This window comes from Mycteria americana, chromosome 3 (assembly GCF_035582795.1).
Source record: "Mycteria americana isolate JAX WOST 10 ecotype Jacksonville Zoo and Gardens chromosome 3, USCA_MyAme_1.0, whole genome shotgun sequence".
NCBI lineage: Eukaryota > Metazoa > Chordata > Aves > Ciconiiformes > Ciconiidae > Mycteria > Mycteria americana.
This window is the reverse complement of record NC_134367.1, coordinates 22,973,905-22,995,481: the sequence shown is the minus strand read 5'-3', so window position 1 is coordinate 22,995,481 and position 21,577 is coordinate 22,973,905. Positions and strand designations below refer to the sequence as shown.

Genomic DNA, 21,577 nt, shown 5'->3' with positions numbered 1-21,577 from the left:
GCATACACTGGACCCATAACGAGGTGAGACCTGCGTGTCCTGGACTGTGACGAAAGTGAGATGCAGCCGCTGTTACCAGTAGATCGGCATAGAAAGAAGCATATTGTCAGCTTCGCATTCTTTCACTCTAGTCTGCTGGCTTTGTTGTTGTTTGAATAGACCTAGCAGGGAACATTTAGGCAAAATGTTTCTTATCAGAGTGTGTGAACTAGCTGAAACAGAAAATTTTATTCATACAGGTTACATTCTTAGGGGAAAAAACCTGTATCAAGATGCCTTTGACTATACCCAGGTGGGTCAGGCGCACGTCTGGGCAGGTGAAAGGGAGTGGAGGGACCTGCATTTCCAGACCCTGGGTAGACAAGGACCCTGCCAAATTTTGAGTACAGCTGTTCCCACAGCCCAGGTGAATTCAGCCTGGCATCTGTCTCAATTTCCAAAACTTTTTGAAATGCTTGTTAATGTATATGAATGTCAGATGACAAAATTGTAGGTCTTATCTCTGTACAGTCTGAAAAGAACATGAATGCGCATGTTGTTTAGCTGTTTCTTGCATATCTAAACTGTTCATACTGATCTTTTTTTTTTTTCCTGAGTGCCTGCTAGTTGTTTTCTGATGTATCTGGGAAATGAAACCAGCACTATGAAGAAGAAAAATAATTTCCTAAAAGGCTTAGTCACTGGTGATAGTTTGCAAAGGTGTGTATCATTAGATGTCTGTCTGTCTCTCAAAAATTTCGTGTAGCATGACTGCTTTGTACCATCCAAGACAGGGAATCAGACAGATAGGCAAAGAATCCAGTTTAGAAATTGAAAGAGTTGCATTTATTTTAAGTGCAACCAGCATAATAGCAGAAAAAAAATGCTTCTTCTATAGTTACAAAGTAATAGAGTATGAAAACAATCAGAAAATAGGGATATAAATAATAGAAAATTATATGATAATTATACAGAATAGTAAACAAAGTGTAAGGAGAAGATGGTTTTTCATACGATATTTACCAACTCATCACTGGTACTGAATAAAGAAATACCTGCTCTGTATTTGGGAAGAAAATTTTCCTATTCTGTGTCTAGTATTTACTAAAAGATGCAAGAAAGCGACAATATTCTTTTCAAGTTCATAATAATCCGGTAAAAGCTTGGTTGGCACTTAAATTTTTATGCTCTTGAGACCCAAATAACACTAGTGAAAGCTTAATAACACATTTTGAACTGTGAGTTTGCTATTGGAAAAGAAAAAGCATTACTCTCTGCAGAGACAAACACACAGCTGTATTTTGTAAGACTGGTTTGTCCACTACTGAAAATAATCATGTGATATTTTGCTTTCTAGTTGCTCTAACCCCTTGTACTGGAAGACTAACTGAACAGCTGAGTTTAAATAATTTTTCAGAGAATTGGCTGGTTTAATTATTTGAGGTTGTATAGTAAACCAGCTCAGATTTGATACAGAACCATTCCTTTAAGTTAGCAATGTCTTCTGGCCTTTCTTATCTTGTACCTCGTCCCTTAAAACCCCCAAATGTCTTGAACGTCTTGTTTGTCCAGGAGTCTTGGATTCTCCACAAGATTACGCTGCTAAATGCTTCTGGTACTGGAGAGACAGAGAAAATACTGTGGTGCATGTGTTTGTGCTGGAAAGGAAGGGAGACTCATGTATCCAGAGTCCAAGTACTGTACTTGGTATATTATTATTTTTTTGCTGCTACAGCTTGCTTATGTGCAAGATAATTAATATTAATTATTCTTTGCTTTGTTTTATTTTTGTACTTGTCCCCTATTAGCTTTTTTTGGGTCACATGTGCAAAGACATCCTCTCTGATTACGTAAAGACCTAATCTTTGCTGTTTCTCTCATGACGGACACCCACTTTTAGGCAGACTTGCCTTCAGCTTAATGCCTGTAAACAGTTTGTCTTTTGAACATTTGGACAGAAACTTGGCAACCAGCATTTGACAGGACAAACAAAGGAAAACAAGTCAAGCATCATTTCCCATTAGGAAGTAAACTATTGTTTGATAGGATGGAGCACAAGATTCCCAGAAGTCATACTACCGATACTGTACATACTACAGTAATGCTGCACATAGGGTTATTTCGAAAATTAGAGATGTAATGAAATCTATACTTGCTCGTTTTTCATTTTATAAACTCGCACGTTTCTTGAAGTGCATTAACCTGTCTGCATAGCGTGGCTGTCACGCTGCTGCCTGCAAGAGCGCCGCGTGCGTGCTGAACCAAACCGTTGTGGCCAGGGTGGACGGCCTGTTGGCGGTTTAAACCACGATGGAAGATCTGAGCTCCTGACCTGTGCGGTGAGAAGTGGCTGCACTGGGGACAGGGAGAAGGTTTTCACGACAAGGGAAGGGCAATCGAGGAATGAAGCACAGTATAAAGAGAAGTAAGAAGTCCAGAACATCTGAGAATGTTCCTAGTGGGGTTAGTATTAATATTTACTATTAGGCCAGGGGTTTAGTGTTAGAGAATCAGAACTAACACACAGCTAGTCCTCTTTCCTCCTGTTTTTTCTTGGTTGTCCTATTCAAGAACAGGATTTTTGGCTGTGGTGAGCAATTGGAAAGAATGTCCCCTGTGCACAGGTACAAAATAGAAGGTTTTGGATGCCTTTAACATTGGTGCTCTGTAACTCACAGGAAGCACTTCCTCCAGATCTATTCCATACTACTGTGCCCATAAATTAGACTTAATTGATCGAAAATGTAGAAGGTGAGTGCAGGTGGTAGAATACTGTACCTTTAAGCGTAGGATTAGTAGAAGGCATATGGTCAGCTTACAGCAAGAACTTAAGTGGTGGTGGGATTAAACTATTGAAGTTTTAGCTGAACTAAACAGATCCATCGGCTATCCTGCTCCTTCAAATTCTGTACTTTCACCAGATTCCCGAGATCTCAAAGAGCTTTCTCCATCCTTCCCTCTCTTCCCTGAGATCTCTGATTCCCCATTAGTGTCAGGATATTTTTTTTCCCCTCTTAGTGGATGCATTACATGCTAGAGGTTGATTTTTTTGTTCGTTTCTTTGTTTTATTGCCTCTAAGCCTGTGAACCTGGGAATTTATGAAGCATCACTTGGAACTTGCCCATTTTGGAATGGGCGAGACCGTGTTTCGAGTGCTCTGCGCCTGGCTTCCACCTCCTGCCTGAGGCACAGTTTCAAGCAATCAGAAGCTGCACAAAGGGTCCTCACAGACTTACTGCTGGGGCCAGATCCCCAAAATATGTGTGTGCGCGCCTCCTTGGCAGAAGTGCGTGAGGTGGGTGGCCTGGTGTCTCTTCTGTGGCTACGATGCATGTTACCTGCGGTGGGCTGAAGGCCTCGCGCAGCCTTAATCAGGGCAGGGACTTGTTCGCAGGCCTGCTGGGAGTGCACCGGCTACTGGCGTTTGGGTTGGGGTGCTCTCCACCTCACTTGTTGTTGCATTTGACGTATGGTGGCTTAACTAGGCAGTGGAGCAACACCGTCCTGGTTAGTGGTGGTCTCACTTTTTCCCAGTGACTGCTTAAACGTTGTCATGCTTCATTGTAAGAGGAGGGGAAGGGTGGCAGATGAAGGCACAGGATCAGGCCACACACTGTGCAGCTGAATAAGGAAAAATAGCAGAGTTACGGGCTGGGACATGCTATTGCAGGAGCTGCTGCATTATAGTCAAGCATATCTAGGTTTAGTGACTTTTGAAAATACTGCCAAAGTATTGCTTTTATAAATTAGCCGAGTTCTAAAGGCATACCGTTGAGTTAAGAAGGGGACTACAGGTTTACAGCTTTAAAAGTCTCTAGTAGGAAGAAGTCTAAAAATAACTGCTCTGTCAGAGAGAACAGGGACCGAAACATGGGGGAGAGGGGCTCCAAGCATGCAGAGTTTGTTCTGTAATCTAAGCATTGTGTGGGAATGACAACTGACTTTAGCAAATGAATTATTCTTCCATTATTATTTTGTTATAAATACTATAGTAAAACAGCATTCAAGTGAGCATATAAAAATTAAATAAATTTAGAATTAAGTGGCAGCTGTTTGTGTATGCCTTGACAATTGTTAGAAAGGCTTTCAGTTGAAGGCGCAATGACCAAGTACACAAAAAGTGCAACAAATATAAAGCTGAACATGTTTTATTCATATTTGTAGAAGAATGTACACATAAACCTGCGGGAAATAAGCATTACCAACATGTCTGAAAGGCAGTGGGATGGATTGGTGTGTTGCACAGAGAACAGCCCATGGGAATCGAAAGAAAAGAAACCCAGGTTTAGTGGCTCTCGCCTCTGCCAGGTTCTGAATCCACTTACTGTCATGTCCTTGGGTACAGACATTACAAGCTTTAAAGGTAACCTTCATCCTACTGAACTCTGCAGGACTTGGGAATTATGTTCTAGTGTCTTTTAAGGGGTTGAACCTGAGCCTTGCAGCTGAAAGCATAGGAACAGTGCAAATGAACAGGATAATTAGCTAATACTTCAATATTCGGAACTGTAATTTAACCACTAATTCCAAACATTTGATATTGTTTGCTTTATTTAATGTTGGTATCTTTGTATTTAATTGGCAACCTTAACTGGATATTAAAGGTCTAGCCTTACTCTGACGCCCAACATACAGAAGGAAAAATTTTCTCTTCATCAGGACCACGTTTTGGGAGAACAGGAGGTCGGACTGTAGTCCCCTCTCCTAGCAACATGTGCTGGCGTACGTACGCTTGGTCGTACAATGCCACACAGCTAGGCAGCTGCTGCCCGCGTTTGGCCATGATGCTTTGACCCTTTCTTTTTCTTAGGTGAGTGCCTGAACATCTAGGCCCATGATTAAATATTGACTGGGGGCTAGAGAAAATTAATTATTATATGGGAGTGGAGTAGGTTGAGCTGAAAAGACCAAGGAAGAATGGTTCCATGAAAATTAGCCCTAGAAATAATAGTTTCTCATTTTGGTTGGATCAGCAACTTGAACTGACTGGCTGACTCTGCAGCTGCATCGATGCCTGCCATGGCACAGGAGAGAGGAGGGTGAATGTGACACGGGACACGACACAATCTCAAATGTAGCTTTTGGTACAGGGAGGCCCCAGAATTCATGTTCTAACTGTGAAGATTTGGGGTAAAATGGAAGCCCTCATGGACTTTGAAAGAGGTGAGCTCTTCTCCTCAGCTTTTCAAAGTAAGAGTGCAGGTGATAAGCTCCCAGAAGATTTATATGCTTGACCTTGCTGGAGATAAGTCTTACTCTCTCTCTGGTCAAAAGTTAAGCACCTGAGGCCATTTTCAGTATGATGCTTGACTTAGTGTCCTCTTTCTCTTTAGCTATTGCTGAGTGACTTCTTAGGCACTTTCCCCATGTCTCCTATAAGAAGCTATGAAGTACTTGGTTTGTTAGATTTGGGTTACAGGACTTCTAAGTATCAGATGCTGAAGTATCTATGACTGACTTTGTGAAGCTTGAAGGTTTTTGATGAAATCAGCTTCTGGTGCAATTGTCCAACTTCAAGTGCTGAGGCTTAAATATGTACACTCTGTCTTGCTCTCTTTCTATATATACATATATATGACAAGACTTAGAGGTTGAGAGCAATAGCATAAATGCAAAATTAATAAATTTTTGCTGTTATTTATTGCCTCCTTTCTGTAAAAGTGTATGAATTACTTTCATGCTTATTATTGGCTCAAAAATACACTCATATACAAGACTATTTAGCTAATACAATTCTTTCTTTGCCAATGATGGAGCTGTAGCTATGCTAATTTCTGCACCAGGCAAATCCAAAATGTTGTGCTACTATTTTTCATTTCACCTTCTCCTTTTTGATAGCCTGCATTGCTTCTGCCTTCTCGACCACAAAATGCCACTAGTCTTTCAGTCCTGTTTCTAGTGGATGGCAGGGGTCAGTATGGGGACGGGTGCTCTTCAACATCTTTGTCGGCAGCACAGACAGTGGGATTGAGTGCACCCTCAGCAAGTTTGCTGATGACACCAAGCTGAGTGGTGCAGTCGACACGCTGGAGGGAAGGGATGCCATCCAGAGGGATGGGACCTTGCCAGGTGGGCCCATGTGTACCTCATGAAACTCAACGAGGCCAAGTACAAGGTCCTGCACATGGGTGAGGGCAATCGCAAGCACAAATACAGGCTGGGTGGAGAATGGAGTGAGAGCAGCCCTGAGGAGAAGGAGCTGGGGGTGTTGGTTGATGAGAAGCTCAATGTGCACTTGCAGCCCAGAAAGCCAACTGTATCCTGGGCTGCATCAAAAGAAGCGTGGCCAGCAGGTTGAGGGAGGTGATTCTGCCCCTCTACTCTGCTCTGGTGAGACCCCACCTGGAGTACTGCATCCAGCTCTGGGGCCCCCAACATAAGAAGGACATGGACCTGTTGGAGCAAGTCCAGAGGAGGGCCATGAAAATGATCAGGGGGATGGAATACCTTGTCTACAAAGACATGCTGAGAAAGTTGGGGTTGTTCAGGCTGGAGAAGAGAAGGCTCCAGGGAGCTTCCAGTACCTGAAGGGCACCTACAAGAAAGCTGAAGAGGAACTTTTTACAAGGGCAGGTAGTGATAGGACAAGGGGTCATGGCTTTAAACTGAAAAAGGGTAGATTTAGATTAGATAGAAGGAAGAAATTGTTCACTATGAGCATGGTGAGACACTGGAACAGCGTGCCCAGAGAAGTTGTGGATGTCCCATCCTTGGAAGTGTTCAAGGCCAGGCTGGATGACGCTTTGAGCAACCTGGTCTAGTGGAAGGTATCCCTGCCCATGGCAGGGGGGTTAGAACTAGATCATCTTTAATGTCCCTTCCAACCCAAACTGTTCTATGATTCTATCATCTCTTTGTTTAAGATAGGTTGGGTTTTTTTTTTAATTGCATTTCAGCTTCTTACTTCTTCAAAAGCGAGTTTATGTATTTCCCAGGGATGGGGAGCAGGGGAAAGGAAAAGAGCAGGGTTCTGCTCCTCTGCTTTTTCCAAATAAGAACTTGACATCCAAATAGAATGGTACTCACTCAGTGCTCTCTGGACAAGTCCATGTCTACTGTCTTTACAGTCAGAATGTCTTTTCTCAGAAATGGGAACAAAACTGTTGGGTGAGAATGTACTACAACAGGTCTGGAGTCTCTCAGAGCTGGATTTTGGAGTTAAGGGCTGGGGCAGGTGTTGGGGAGGTAGAAGGAAGATCCTATTTTTCAAAATTGTAATTTCAAGCTCCCTGGGGTCTGTGACACAGAAGGTCTTGATTGCCTTTGAGTCAGTGTTGTTTTTCAGGACTAGAATTCAATAAAACCTGATTCAAATCACCTGAGATAGTGAAGTGGTCATGTAGGGGCCACAGTTAAAACACAGTTTCCTATCATTGCCGCTGCCAAATCTATGTATAAACAGATCCAGGTCTTGGGACAAAAGCTGTGGAGCAAAAGAAACCTGTAGAGATTTGGTACACATTTCAAGGCACACTTTCTGCTCTCAGAGAGTGTGCCTGCCTTTGCACATGACAGGAGGCCAAAGAGTGGAGGTTTTACTTTAAGGCATAACCCTTCTCATGGGTTATAACACTTCAGGTTACATGAGTAAGTGCTGGTGTAAAGGGCAATGACATTAATTCAGATTGTTAAAATATATACTACAGGTGAGGTATTAACAAGATTGTTATCCTGAAGGTGAAATCATCTCCCCTTTCCATCTCATGAAGAGATTTAAAAAAAACAAACACCATAAACCCTATTGATTAAAATTACCACCTTAGCTTTTTGCTTAGATGACGCAATTGAAATCTATCTTCTTATGCATCTGATGACTTCACACCATGTAGTCACTTTTAATCAAGCTCTGTTATTTGCCTAGTCTAAGAAACATATTCATTAAATATTTAACTAGCTTGTGGAACTACTCCCAAAGCTCAGTTTTGCGGAGTGTTAAAAGCTTATAACACTGCTCATGGCAGTGTTATTCTGCACTCAAAATCTTTAAGATTAAAAAAAAAAATTGTAATAGTCCTGCACTGAAATGCTTCTCAGGGCATGTGTGCATGCCTTTTTTTTTCTTTTCACCTGAAAGAAAGGTTTAAAAAGCCACCTTACTGGCTTTTGGACCTGGGAGTCCTGGTGGACACCAAGTTGAACGTGAGCCAAGCAATGTGCCCTTGCCACAAATAAGGTTCATGGTATCCTGGGCTGCATCAGAAGGAGAGTTGCCAGCAGGTGGAGGGAAGTGATCCTTTGCCTCTACTGGTGAGGCCTCACATGGAGTACTGTGTCCAGTTCTGGGCTCCTCAGTACAAGAGAGACATGGACTTACTGGAGGGAGTCCAGTGGAGGGCCATGAAGATGATGAAGGGACTGGAGCACCTCTCCTATGAGGACAGGCTGAGAGAGCTGGGACTGTTCAGCCTAGGGAAGAGAAGGCTCAGAGAGGATCTCAATGTATATAAATACCTGAAAGCAGAGTGGAAAGAGGATGGAGCCAGGCTGTTGTCACTGGGCACAACTGAAAGGACCAGAGGCAATGGGCACAAACTGGAACACAGGAGGTGCTGTCTGAACATCAAGAAACACTTGTTACTGTGAGGGTGACCAAGCACTGGCACAGGTTGCCCAGAGAGTTGGTAGAGTCTCCTTCCTTGGAGATATTCAAAAGCCTGGTCCTGGACAACTAGCTCTAGCTAGCCCTGCTTGAACAGGGAGGCCCCTGCAGAGGTCCCTTCCCCCCTCAACCATTCTGTGATTGTAGAATAAAGTGTCTAGAGTACAGGACTACAAGCTGTAGTCATCTTAGCTTCTGCCACTCAGACCAGTGGGAGGGCCTTGTTACCCTTAATGGCCTACACAGGAAAATGTCCGAGAACCTATCCTTCAGCCTGTCAAAGGCTTTCTGCTACAGAAGAAAGAGCAAAACAGCAAGTGATGAAAGGGAAAGGAAGATTAAGCCTGACTCCTGTCACCCAACATTTGTAAGAGAACTGAAAAATTAGTTATTACAGATACTGATTTTCCAAACCTTTTTTTAACTTCTTACAAGCCATGTTAAGTCACCTCTCTCCCTCTGCAATTTAGAGGCTAGGGGAGGTCCCTCTCAGCTCTTTTAATACCTTTCCCACATTGTCACATTATTTGCATCTTCAGTAATGGGCAGCTTCCTAGGTAATGGTGTGTCCCCTAAGAGCTTGCATTCTGTCTGCAGGAGGGATGGTTCCTTGCAGTCCCTGATCAGAGACCTTCAGTCAGCATGATGGGTGAAGAGTTCAGCACAGTATTAAACCAAATGCTGACTTCAGAACCTTTTTTAAAGCTCTCAAAGAAAGCAGGCAGCATGCATGTAGGTATTTACAGGAAGTTTCATGAAGGGTAGCAAAACTGTAGCCATGTTAAAGGAGTGATTAATGGATGCCAGCCATCACCAACCACTGTCAAGGTTACCTAGGTCACATAGGGTCAGGCAGACAGGAAAGCAAGTCCCATTACAAGTGTACTAATTAACTAATGTAATGTACATTAGTACAACCATTACATTAATTAAATAAATGGGGTACAAATCATTGTGAAAGAAGAGCTGCTGGCTCCTTAACAAATCCAGTGGCTACAGCAGTGCTTGGGCTGGGAAAGTGAGGCTTGCAGCTATGTTCTGAATGAACAGGAATAAGAATGAGTATCATTGGCTCCACATCTGATCATTACCATAGCTATAGCAGACATCTTAACTGAAAGAAAGAAAAAACCCACAAAACCCTGTATTGAAAAATGCACCTATCAGCAAATTCAATGGATGAGGTTGGTATATCACTGAAATTCAAGTTAAAGCAAATAAAACTATCTCCTGAGGAAATAAATATTCTCCTCTTCTTGTGCAGCCTATAACAGTCCAGCTATCCTATTAAAAAGTGCTAATACAACCAATTACTGAAAAGTAATGTCACTTGGACTGCTTGTATGCTTCTCATTCCATTACCAATTACTACAGAGAACAGGTTATAGAAAGATCTTATAAAATTCAAATTGCTTCATCTCTATGCACAAGAGACTTCTAGGAATAATAGATAAAACCATGATTTATTACACTGTACAAAACTAGATTCAGAACAAGTGCAGAATATAGTACATGATTTATTTTTTCTGTACATTACATATTATTTGTTATATTTCATTGAAAAACCCAAAACTTCCCTAATTTTTCCTTCACCTGCTTAAGCCAAGCAATTAGTTTTGTTCTACAGGACAGGGAATAGCTTCCTGGAGAATTTACCATCTGATTGACTTGGCAGAAGGTGCTTCAGTACAGACTGACTTTCAGTGTTTCCCATAGCTTGTAAAGACTTGTCAGGTTAGAACCTCAGTTGGTAGTATAATGTCCTGCCACCGTACCAGTCTAGAAACAAGCAACTCCATTCTCATAAGTTTCAATAATGTCTTCTTCTTAGAAGATGAATGAATGCAGTTGCATTTGTAGACATACCAAACAGTATAAATGAAGGCTGTAGCTACCATCAAAAAAGTCACTTCCCAGTAGCCCTAGATCTGTCTCTTGAGTTATGCAGGATGTGCTGAGATAGGTTATATGTTTAATAAAGTCCTTAAGAAAAATAAATATTTTTGCATAATGTATGTACAAAGATTGGTTGATTTCCTTCATTCATAGGTTCAACAACAGATATAACCACAGCTGTATTTTATTCACTATCTCACAATGATTAATGCCACCTTGATAACTGACATATTAAGAGTCTAAGAGAATATTGGCCTATTCTTTATAATAGTGCAAATTATATGGAGATGTTTTGAAAACAGTGGCTTAAAGAAAGAAGGATTAACAAAAAACCACCTCGTTTGGTCCCTGTAAGAGTAGTTTAACTCTTCCATGAAATTTTCAAAACTCCCCCACATAATTCTAACCAACTATTAAGGCGTCAAAAGAATGGATTTAAAGTTGAGATTAAAATGGTCTTTCTTGGACTTGAAAAGAAGTCCACTGCAGATTCCTGACAAAGAAATTTTCTTAATGTGTCTCCTTCTCCTCAGCTCTTTTCTGCACAAAAACAATACAACAAATAAACCTGTCTGATAATCTCCTCCATATCTTTTCTTTTTTTAAACTACAACAAAACATTACACTTAAATATATTGCACAAAAAGCATAGTGTATCCTGCCTGACTCTTCACAAAAATGGCCACAAACGCAGGAGAGCAGCTACTGAACATCTCAAAATTTGAAGAGATCAATGAAGTGCTGAGGAGATACTGGCATGAGACAGGTGTTTGGATCACTGGCTGTGCAGGGGTGTCCTGTATCCTGCAAAATGAAGGAGAAAAACAAAAAGTAAGTTCTCCTTCCATACCCACAAATCACCCTCCACCCCCAATTTATAAAAAAAAGGCAAAAATTCACATATGGGCACATGCAACTACTTCCACTGTAAACAAACTGATAGGAACTTGCTCTTTTAAAGAATTCACCGTATTTTTCTTTAACTGTTTTAGACTAAGTTGTTAAGAAAACAGGCCTTTCCCATTTGACTGTGGTAGAGCAGGGTAGCTTCAGATTTCATAAAAAACCCAACCCTTCTCCTCCTACCAAAACTAGAACCTGAGTCAGAGCTCTTGGAAAAAAGTTTCATATTCCTTGTGCATCATTTTTTGATAAGTGTAATTAGAAAAAAAAAAGCAACTGCTTTGTTGAACCTAAATTATCTGTTTAATGAAAATCTGAAATCAACTACTATTTCAAGGGGGAAAATGAGCTCCTTGCTTTCAAAGTGAAAGGCAGCAGACACTTCCCCCCAAAAAAACCCCAACTAAAAAAACCCCACAGCATGTTTGAAGTTCCAGTCATAAAGTTTTTCTGCCTTGCTTGTTTTTCTCCCCCTCCCAACATCTTTTTCTCCTCTTTCACTCCTACCTTTTCTCCACCTGAAAGCATTGCCTTAAAACAGAAGTTAGCACCCAGGCAAATTAGGAATATAGAAGACAGACAGGATGGAAAGGCTCTGTTGTTACAAATTCACTAAGCCTACAGTGCTTTCTTTAGTATTACAAAAACTTGAACTCGGCACAATTGTCTGATTATTTAAGATTCAAATTACTCTTCAAATGAAAAGTTCAGGTTTGTACCTTATTAGAACTCTCTAAAGGAAGGAAATACTAGAGGAGTAATGAGAAGAAAGTCCCAGACAGTTCAATGGAGAGGTTAAACACATTGATCAGTAACATGGTAAGGCTCATAAACTATCCTCCCCAGGTTTTAAGGAGTTTCTCTCCCTTTTCCACTAGTGTTGATGAAGTCACCATATGGGGCAAGACAACTAGAGTAAATACATGGTAAGTAGATCACAGACCACTGCAGTCTTCATTTCTTTTGTTTCCATAGGAAATAAAGTTACATGCAATTCAGTTAATAGAAGAAAAACACCTGTAAGTGAAATTCTTTTCTCACTTGGAAACTTACATAAGGTAAGTGCTGTCAAAGATGCCACATTCCCATCCAAAGTCCTTGCAACACCAAAGTGCACTAGGTGAACCACATTCTAAATACTACTCAGCTTTTCCAATGAGAATTGTTACTTTATAGATGTATTATCTGTATTTTTCCATTAAGTCTATAGATGACTACATGAAAATGTGGTATCGCCTCCTCATCCTCTCACTTTTTTTAAGAATTGCTTTAACATCACTTGAGAACCAGTTGTTATATTCATGACACAGAGGGAGAAACAAACAAACAAAGAGAACAGATAAATAGATTAGACCCCAGGTAGAACTGCTTTGGGGAAGTTGCAGATGAGAAAGAACAGAAGACTAAGACCAGAAGTGTTAAACCTAACACCTTCATCTTGAGATGACATCTGCAAGGAAGAGATACACCACAGCAGAAAACACTCTCAAAAGTAGCTGCTAATGAACTATCATCTTCTCTACCCATTGCCATGTCAATGTCATGTCATTACTTTCCAGGTTTCCAGGAAAAAAACCCATCAGAATTAGGATTCTGGGAAAGAAGCTAGGGTTTATCCCCTTTTAGTGCTTGTTTCTACTCCTAAATATTTTAGTCAGAATTTGTAACATGCTGTCTGCTTTGCTCTGCACATCATCATAAAGACACTTTTGAAAGCTCTGCTAAGTCAGGAATTACAGGTCCAATAAAAATCTCAGTAAGATCAGTTCTTGGGGTTTTTAGTTATTAAAAACAGAAACAGCAATTTTACAGTGAAAATAAGTGATGAGGACTGAAAAGAAGAATCATAACTTTCCTGTAATTATGAGTATTCCTCCTTCCAAGAAAAATGTTTTTCCCTTGAAATTACATCTAATAAACTGTTCAAATCGTATTGATTTTCAATGTACCTACTTAAAGCTAAAACAGAATTCTTTTAAATTGACAAGAGAATTCACCAGGAGGAGTGTTTACTGGCAAATGTAGGTTTTCCTCCTCAAATTTTATCATAACTAGACACTAAGAAGCTCCCATAACTTTGGAGCTATAGTCCTTTTCTGTATAATTATTTCCACCATGTCTTCATTCAGAAAGCAACAACATAATTGTCTCTCCCTACTCTCTCAAGTCCTACGCAGCCTGTTTTGGGAATTTCTTTTCAGGGAGATTCTTTCATAAAAGTATGAATGACTACACCATTCCAAGTGGAGTAAAATCAATTTTAGTACCTATGCATTAAAGAAAGTGATCTGAGGTTCATGTTACTCTCTTCAGATTTAAGTACTGAATTAAATACATCAGGGAATGCAGAAACAGTTTGTAACACTGAGTGCAGAGAAACCTATTTCTTAGTGAAATCTGGCTGATCTCACTGATACCATGCACCTACGTTCATTAGAGGTTGAATTATGGTCCCTAGTTTAAATGGCATTAACAGGGAATACAGCAGTAATAAAAAACCAAATCTGATTAAAGACTGAGATGGGAAGTCATCGCTACCTTATCTAATAGGGAAACAAGAAACAAAGTATTCCTGCTGCTAAATTGATGTGGGGAAACAAAATCAAAACAGAGTATCAAACAATTAGAAATTAACACGTTATTCACTTTGACATTACAGAACAGTCAGCAATGAAAACAGATGAGACACACAGGAAATACCTTGAGTAACAAAGCAAGGTGGTAGTCCTTTGAGATCGTGAAGAAGGAAACAGGAAGGAGAGCCATAAAGTAAAAGAAGCAGAGTTAAGGTTTATTGAAACTAAGGTTCATATGCCATTTAGAAAAACAGTCTTTTATTCTTGTGGCAAATCACGAGCAGCTGGAGAACCAAAACCAGCACAAGCCCCAAGACGACAAAAACCAAGTGTGAAGCACATCACTTAGACAAAACAATTACACTAGTTTACATAAAGCCCTGGATATTGAAAGAAGAAAAGGTATTTCAGCTTCTGTGGCCATCTCTGGCCACATCAACTGAAACGTGCTACTGCGTGAGCTAAGAAAATAAAAGAACTGCCCACAATTGCAATGTTGCCTAGTGGAAGAGAAGAAATAGTATACACAGAAAGCATTCACAAAGGCATCAGTCAATAATTAGTTTGCCATTACTTTTACACTACCAAAATTACATATTTTTCTTACTTTCATCATGAACAAATCGTTTACCAAGAAGTCACTTCTGAAAGATAGTCATTCGATATGAACGGTTTCTTATAATCATTCCCTCCTTTAACACGGAAGGGTACAAAATGTTCTGTTATATCATTGTACTTCCTACAATGAATTTAGGAGTCTCCTTCTCATTGTGTTTAACATTATTATGGTCACAGTTTTTAAACAAATACAGGAATACAAATGCCACTTCTTGAAAAGCTCTTAAAGACTTGTTAGAAGTAACACTAAGATTATTATAGCATACTGAAAAGTAAAAAGTAATTTCCCTACATCAACTGTTTGCCAATTCAATTCAGTAGTCATCAGTCCCTTCTTTTGCAGGCTTTCTTTAAAAGGACACAAAATGCAGGACAAAGTATTTCCTGTGTGTAGTCCTCCCATGTTGCCAGCAATTTCATTATATTATCAATTTCATAAACTGATGAAAATTCTTCTCATCAGTAGCTAGGCCTGTGCTTTGTGGCTATTTCAGAACCTCGCTGCTTTGGTTCTTAGAAACTCTTAACTCTTAGCATTTAAGTTTACCCACAACTAGTTTCTACAACTTATTTGCATCAAGGATGTTCCTTAGCTTAAATAATTTCCCTAAGTAGTCTCACATTTATTCATCCCTTCTCTGTCTCTGAGAAGACTTTATGGAGAGCAGTCACATTGCTTATTAGCTTTAACACAGCTAAATTAAAAGAAATTAACCTCTGCTAGTCTTCTTCATGCCCTGATCACTTCAGTACATTTTTCCTCTGCAACTATTCCAATGTTTTGTTTTGTTCTTGAATGAGGGGAGAAAAAGAAAAGGTGCAATACCAAGAAATGTTCAGCTCACTGCCTGAAGTTCTTCTGAATGCCCTTGAAAGCAAAAGCTGCCCGATTTTTGAAGTGTACCATTAAAAGAAGAAACAAAATTTTTACTTATTATAAACTATCTGAAGAATCCAGTGGTTCCATTTGTTTCAAGATTCAAACACTTGCTACTCTTCCTCTGTAAAGCAACTGTGATTTCTCTTTTAAAGTTTGGTTCTGGTGGGGTTTTTTTGCTGTACACCCCACGGAATTAGGCAGTTGAGAACAAAAATCTGTACATTATAGATACAATTGTGTGTCAACCACTCACACATTTAATTGAATAATCTGTCTAATCCAGTATGATACTGAAGCTTGAATGAATTGTCAAAGCCTGATACAAGTTCTTGCTGATTAATAAATATTTTCACCTAGCACAGAATTTTTCTAGAGCTAATAAAGTACCTCCCATCCCACTGCCCCCTGCCCCCCCCACTTTGCTTCTCATCTCTCTTTAGAAAGCTTGGGAAAGGATATAGATACAAGTGCCTGAAAAAGCAGAACTGTTTCTCCCCCATAGAACTGAGAGTGACTAGCACTACTTTACTTACACTGCCCTGTAAACAGAGGGGCTGTTTCCCAGACCAACGATTAACCTCTTAGTGTCCCTGCCAGTAAGGATGCCAGTTGTGCAGAAAGCAATTCATTTAACAATCTATTTCAGCCTGATCAAACACTTATTTTAAGACAGGGACAAGGCTTAGATTCCAAGACCTAGAGAAGGAAAACTGCAATGCAGGCTTACAGAATAATCAGGTTGGGAGGCACCTCAGGAGGTCTCTAGTCCAGCCCTCTGCTCAAAGCAGGGTAAGCTATGAGATCAGACCAGGTTGCTCTGAGCTTTATCCAGTCAGGTCTTGAAAACATCCAAGGATGGAAACTGCACAGCCTCTATGGTGAAACTGTTCCCTTGCTTGGCTGTCCTCATGGCAGGCTCTTAGGTTCCTCTGAAGCTGTCTTCTCCAGCCTCTCCTCACAGGGCAAGTCCTCAAGCCTCCCCGATTATTTGGCCCTCAGCTGAACTCCATCTAGTTTATCAGTATCTTTTTTGTATTGGGGACCCCCAGCTGGATGCAGCATCCTAGATGCAGTCTAATGAGTGTCAAGTGAAAAGGAATAATCACTGTCCTCAACCTGCTGACTGTTCTCTGGTTAAAACAGCCAATCCCAAACACCTGCCACAGAATTTTAGTGCAGAAGCATGCAATTAATCTATAACTACACCATCACTTTAAGACCTGCCCAAATCTCCAGGATGAGGCAGTCAGCACTGGAATGGTGATCTAGTAGGTACTGCTCATCAATCCAAACAAAGTACCTTTAGAACTTACTGTGTTGTGTGTCACTAAAAATATAAAACCACAAAATGAGTGCTATTATTCCTGTAGTAGATTGGAGCAGTCAAGGTACCAAGACATCTGCCTGCACAGGTTCACTGCCTCTTGCTGTCACACACGATGTCCAAAGTTAAACATTTAATTCCAAACACATTTTAGTCATTCCTAATAGGAAAGTGGTATACTTTCAATTATACCAAGATCAGAATGAGAAAAATTTACTGTAGAAAGCATTAACCCTTTACACAACAAAGCCAGACAATCCAAACAAATCTAATACCAAAAATGCCCACCTGCATGCACGCTGTGTGCTTACCTTTAAAATTTCCACTTTCAAAGAGAAAACTTTACCCTACATATTGGGCAACATGATAAAGACTTATTTCACTGTAATGAACAGTTCTTAGTAATTCTTGACACAGGTTCTTCAGCAAATGCCCAGGCTTTTCACAGCAGAAGCCAATTCTGACTACCTGCTTTCCTACTATTAATTTAGCAAAACATATTAGTATCTGGAAGAGCTCTGGTAATATCAAGAATATTCAACTTTAAGGTAACATCATTCAGTAACATGCTACTTCTATGAAAGCTATCTTATCCTGTTAAACAGCCTAGTTTTTTCTATGGAAAATAAAAAAACTGACATGCAACTCCTCTTAAAAATTCCAGAAGGACAACACAAGAATCACAGAATCGTATAGGTTGGAAAAGACCTTTAAGATCATCGAGTCCAACCGTAAACCTAACACTACCAAGACCACCACTACACCATGTCCCTAAGCACCACATCCAAATGTCTTATACCTCAAGGGATGGTGACTCAACCAATTCCCTGGGCAGCCTGTTCCAATGCTTGATAACCCTTTCAGTGAAGTAAAATTTCCTAATATCCAGTCTAAACCTCCCCTGGCGCAACTGGAGGCCATTTCCTCTCGTCCTATCGCAACTAATTTCTGTGAATTAGAGTATTACTATCTTCCAAGATTTCTCAAACATTTCTTGCTCTTTGCTGTCCACTTAGCACTACCCATACCTGGTCTCTGAGCTGCAAAATGAAAGAAGTCTCACTAACCAGAAGGCTAGATTATGGTGCAACACAGCGTAAAAGCAGGACTATGTGTTCACACACAAGTTAAACATGATAATGCCCTCAGAAATTAAAGTCATCTTGTAAGACAGAATACGCTTCATGGTAAACATCAAAATCAATGTAAAATGCATTTTGAATGAGGTTTCAAACATTTCTCCAAGCTTCACATGGGACAGAAACAAGACTAAAAATACAGAGTTTTACACCAATGTGGTAGGAATACCTAGTGGTAAGTTCCCATTAGAGACATATTGATTGCCATGCCATCACTAGAAAAAGGACGTCATAAAATGGCTAACTTCATACAAGTTCCTAACAACTCTGCATAAGATTAAATAGGTACAAGAAGATAGAGTGCAACTCTTTCCACATGGCACTTTTCCTTGCAATTCTAAGTATTGAGGTTATCAGATATCAAGAAGAATGCTAGATAAAGAACTTTGGGATTTAATACTTATTTTATATGGAAGTTTTATATATTATTTAAGAGTTAGACATTAGTTGTCCAATCACATTTCACATGAGAAAGCTGATAAGGTGATCTTAATATTTTTCCTTTCAGATGATAACCAGTAACAGTTTGAACTTATTTCTGATTATCTATTTCAAAGCTCTTACCTTCCAAAACAGAATGCTACAGTGTCGACAGAAATGCAAGGTGTCCCCGTACTGTTCCTTTATTGGGTAGTATTTCTGAAGTGCAAAGTACATCAGCTTCCAGTCAATGTGACCCTTCTCTGATGGAATCAAATGCCTGCAAAACTGGACATAAAATTAATATCTTCCGTTAAAATTGTTGAAGGACTAGTCAAATCAGGTAAAAGACTGGGGGGAAAAAAAGAAAGGTAGTTAAACTGAAGTTTTGTAACTGGAATTCTTTAAAGTCAATAATCTGACATCAAAGATCTCTGCAAAGCACTGGGAGAGATCTAGCCATAAAAAAATGGAAGGTAAAACAGTAAAAATAGGAGGGTGCATATTTGCCAAGAAAAAGTAGGCCATGCACAGCTGATCTAACTCTACTGTCTTGAAATGATTCCAATTATAGGCAAGAACCATATAACAAAAACAATATTTAGAGCTGTAATTAATTTTATACTTTTTTAAAAACCGCTCAGGAATGAGATTAAAAAAAATTATTGTGCAATACAAATAGTGGTTTCCTGTTAAGACAGTAACTATGGACTTAAATAATGCTTTTTCTTTCATTTTAAAAGTATATACATGCTTATTTTTTACATTTACTTATGATCTTTCTAGAATGATAGCAACAATCAGTGATTGATGTACTTCTTGAGGACATAATCTACATGTAAAGATTAGCTGATGCAGAATGGCTATTTCTCCCCAGCTTAATACACAGCCAAGGTTTATTAAGTATGTATTTGTAAAAGGCTTCTGTTCCACTCAGTGTGGATTAATGCTGATACATTAAGGGCTTTCTTCATTCAGAAGTCAACTCCTGCATGGGGAGAATAGCACTGCCTTTCTGATTTCAGCTACACTTCACTTCGTCTCATAATAGCTTCCCTGTGTAGTGTTCTCATTTTTTCCAAAAATGCCCTTCAGATATCAAGTATGTTTTTGTGGTTGTTTCAATGGTTCAACAAATATACTGCAGAGGACAGGAAAAACAACCTAACATGGTTCTGTAGCTTAAGGTAGTACATTAAATAAAACAGAAAAAGCAGAATTTGATATTGGAAAATAAACAATTATATTGCTATCATTAATAACCTAATAAGAAATTGAATGGGAACATTTAGGAATGCATTGGAAACACTGTGAACAAGTGTCCTTTATAAGGCACAGGGCTAACTAATTCTACTGAAATGCTTATATGATCTTTTTCCCAGCATTACCTTAGTATAACAGCTTCCTCTCCAACTAGTTTTGTCACTGTTCAACAGAGCTTACCTCATCTAGCCTCAAAACCCACTCAACTGCTACATAAAGCTTAAACTTCTTATCCTCATAACTTCACCTTGCATTCTTCTGAGCTGCTCCTGAAGAAGGGTTTTTCAGTTTGCCTTTGGGATTCATGGAAAATATAGACAGACATTCTAAAGCTTTTCATCTCACCAAAATTCTTATTTGGGTCAACTGCACATGAGTTAATTGATCTTCACTTCTACCTTTCCTGTTATAATAATACTTAATCTGGTAGTCACCGACCAAATGGTACCACTTCAACCTGTCAGATTTAAGAACGTGTATTTTCACTTCCTCCAGTCTGGAATGTACTAGGTTTTTAAAGTTCGTCCTCCAGCTCTGATGAGGTAACTTCCACTTTCATAGCTTTATTTTCACCTAGTCTCATTTTGTACCAGTATATATTAGTCAGAAAGTTAAGACAGTTCTAGAGGCATTCCTAGATTACTTTAATGCTTTTTATGAGGAAGTGACAGAAAAGTACCATTTCTCTTTTTGTTCTTAATTTCAAAGCCTCAAGCATTTGCTCTATTCTTTTATGCAAGAATTCAATTTTGGCTTCACCAGACTGTTCATGTAGCCTAAAAGTTTGAGCAATCTGTCTGCCTACTTTGGTTAGTAAAACAAGTTCTACTTCAGGTACTAAAATTAGAAACACCTTAGAGGTATCCTCTACCACACTTGTTGGGGATTATGTAGTTTAAAAAATCATCTTATGGTAGACATTTTTTAAAATAATGTAAGGAAACACCCTGATAGTTATCCTAAACTCACAGACATGCTGAATACAATTTTTAGTATGAACCAAGCCCCAAAAAAGAAAACATTTTCACTATTATTGCACACTGTCACATTTCCATCTCAAAAAGTGTGAGTTCACACTTCATTATTAGTATAGCATATTGCAAAGATAAGGGCCACATTTATGCAAATAGAGTTTATTACCTGCTTTTCTGCAAAATGGTACTGGCAGAGTTTTTTCCACAACTGTCTGTCTTCACTGAGCATGTACAAAGTTGGGGTCACTTGACCCAGAGTAATAATGTCCCAGCCGTCAGAGAACCTGTATAAGATGTTATTCAGCATATGGAGAGGGAGATCGCTAAGCGTAAGACCATTGTTGACTTGCTGGAAATAAGAGTTGAAGACATTTAACTACAAAAACTTGACAATATAAGATACAAATAAGATTCTTTCTTTAGATGTATCTCAGGTCTTAGTTTAGTTTGTACAAACCCACTGAGTAATATCTATGGTTAATTCCATGATACTTTGATTACTTAGCTACCATTATTCTCTAACTGCTGTTGTTGAAAACTTAAATGACTACAGGTACAGAAGGAGCTATAGATTGTAACTTTAGAGCGTATAGCTTTCCTACTGTTAAAATAAACATATCCTAAATTCTTTATTTAAATTTCAAATAATTTTAAAACACTTCTGTTCTCAGAAAATAATTCAGCAGTATACTGTGTTAAAAACTACAATATATTCAATTACACCTTTGAGAGAAGTATGCTAAAACCCTAACTATAATAAAGGCATGAACCAATTACTTACAATTTGTAGTATAACTACAGTTTCTCAATTTTTATTAAGAAACAGAGCACATGTCAATTTGCCTTAAGACAACTAGAGTACAGAATATAGTACAGAATATAGGACTGAGGAGCAGAAATACACAATGAAAACATTATGAAAGTCAGAGGCAGAAGAGAGTAGGTTCATTTCTGACATCTGGAGATGGTTCCCCTGATACCTAAATGAGGAATTCTGCAGGGGGT

General features: G+C 39.3%; 1 protein-coding gene across 2 annotated transcripts in view; it reads right to left on the bottom strand.

Moving 5' to 3' along the window:
- Positions 1–10,083: 10,083 nt before the first annotated feature.
- FBXO25 (F-box protein 25) overlaps positions 10,084–21,577 on the bottom strand; it is a 34,847-nt gene continuing 23,353 nt past the window's right edge. For both annotated transcript variants that reach the window (XM_075498027.1, XM_075498028.1), the window contains 3 exons: positions 20,739–20,921; positions 18,480–18,623; positions 10,084–11,279 (listed from right to left, as the gene is read on the bottom strand). In XM_075498027.1, the coding sequence (XP_075354142.1) occupies positions 11,190–11,279; positions 18,480–18,623; positions 20,739–20,921 (417 nt within the window). In that variant the 3' untranslated portion in view covers positions 10,084–11,189. The remainder of the gene's footprint in view (positions 11,280–18,479; positions 18,624–20,738; positions 20,922–21,577) is intronic.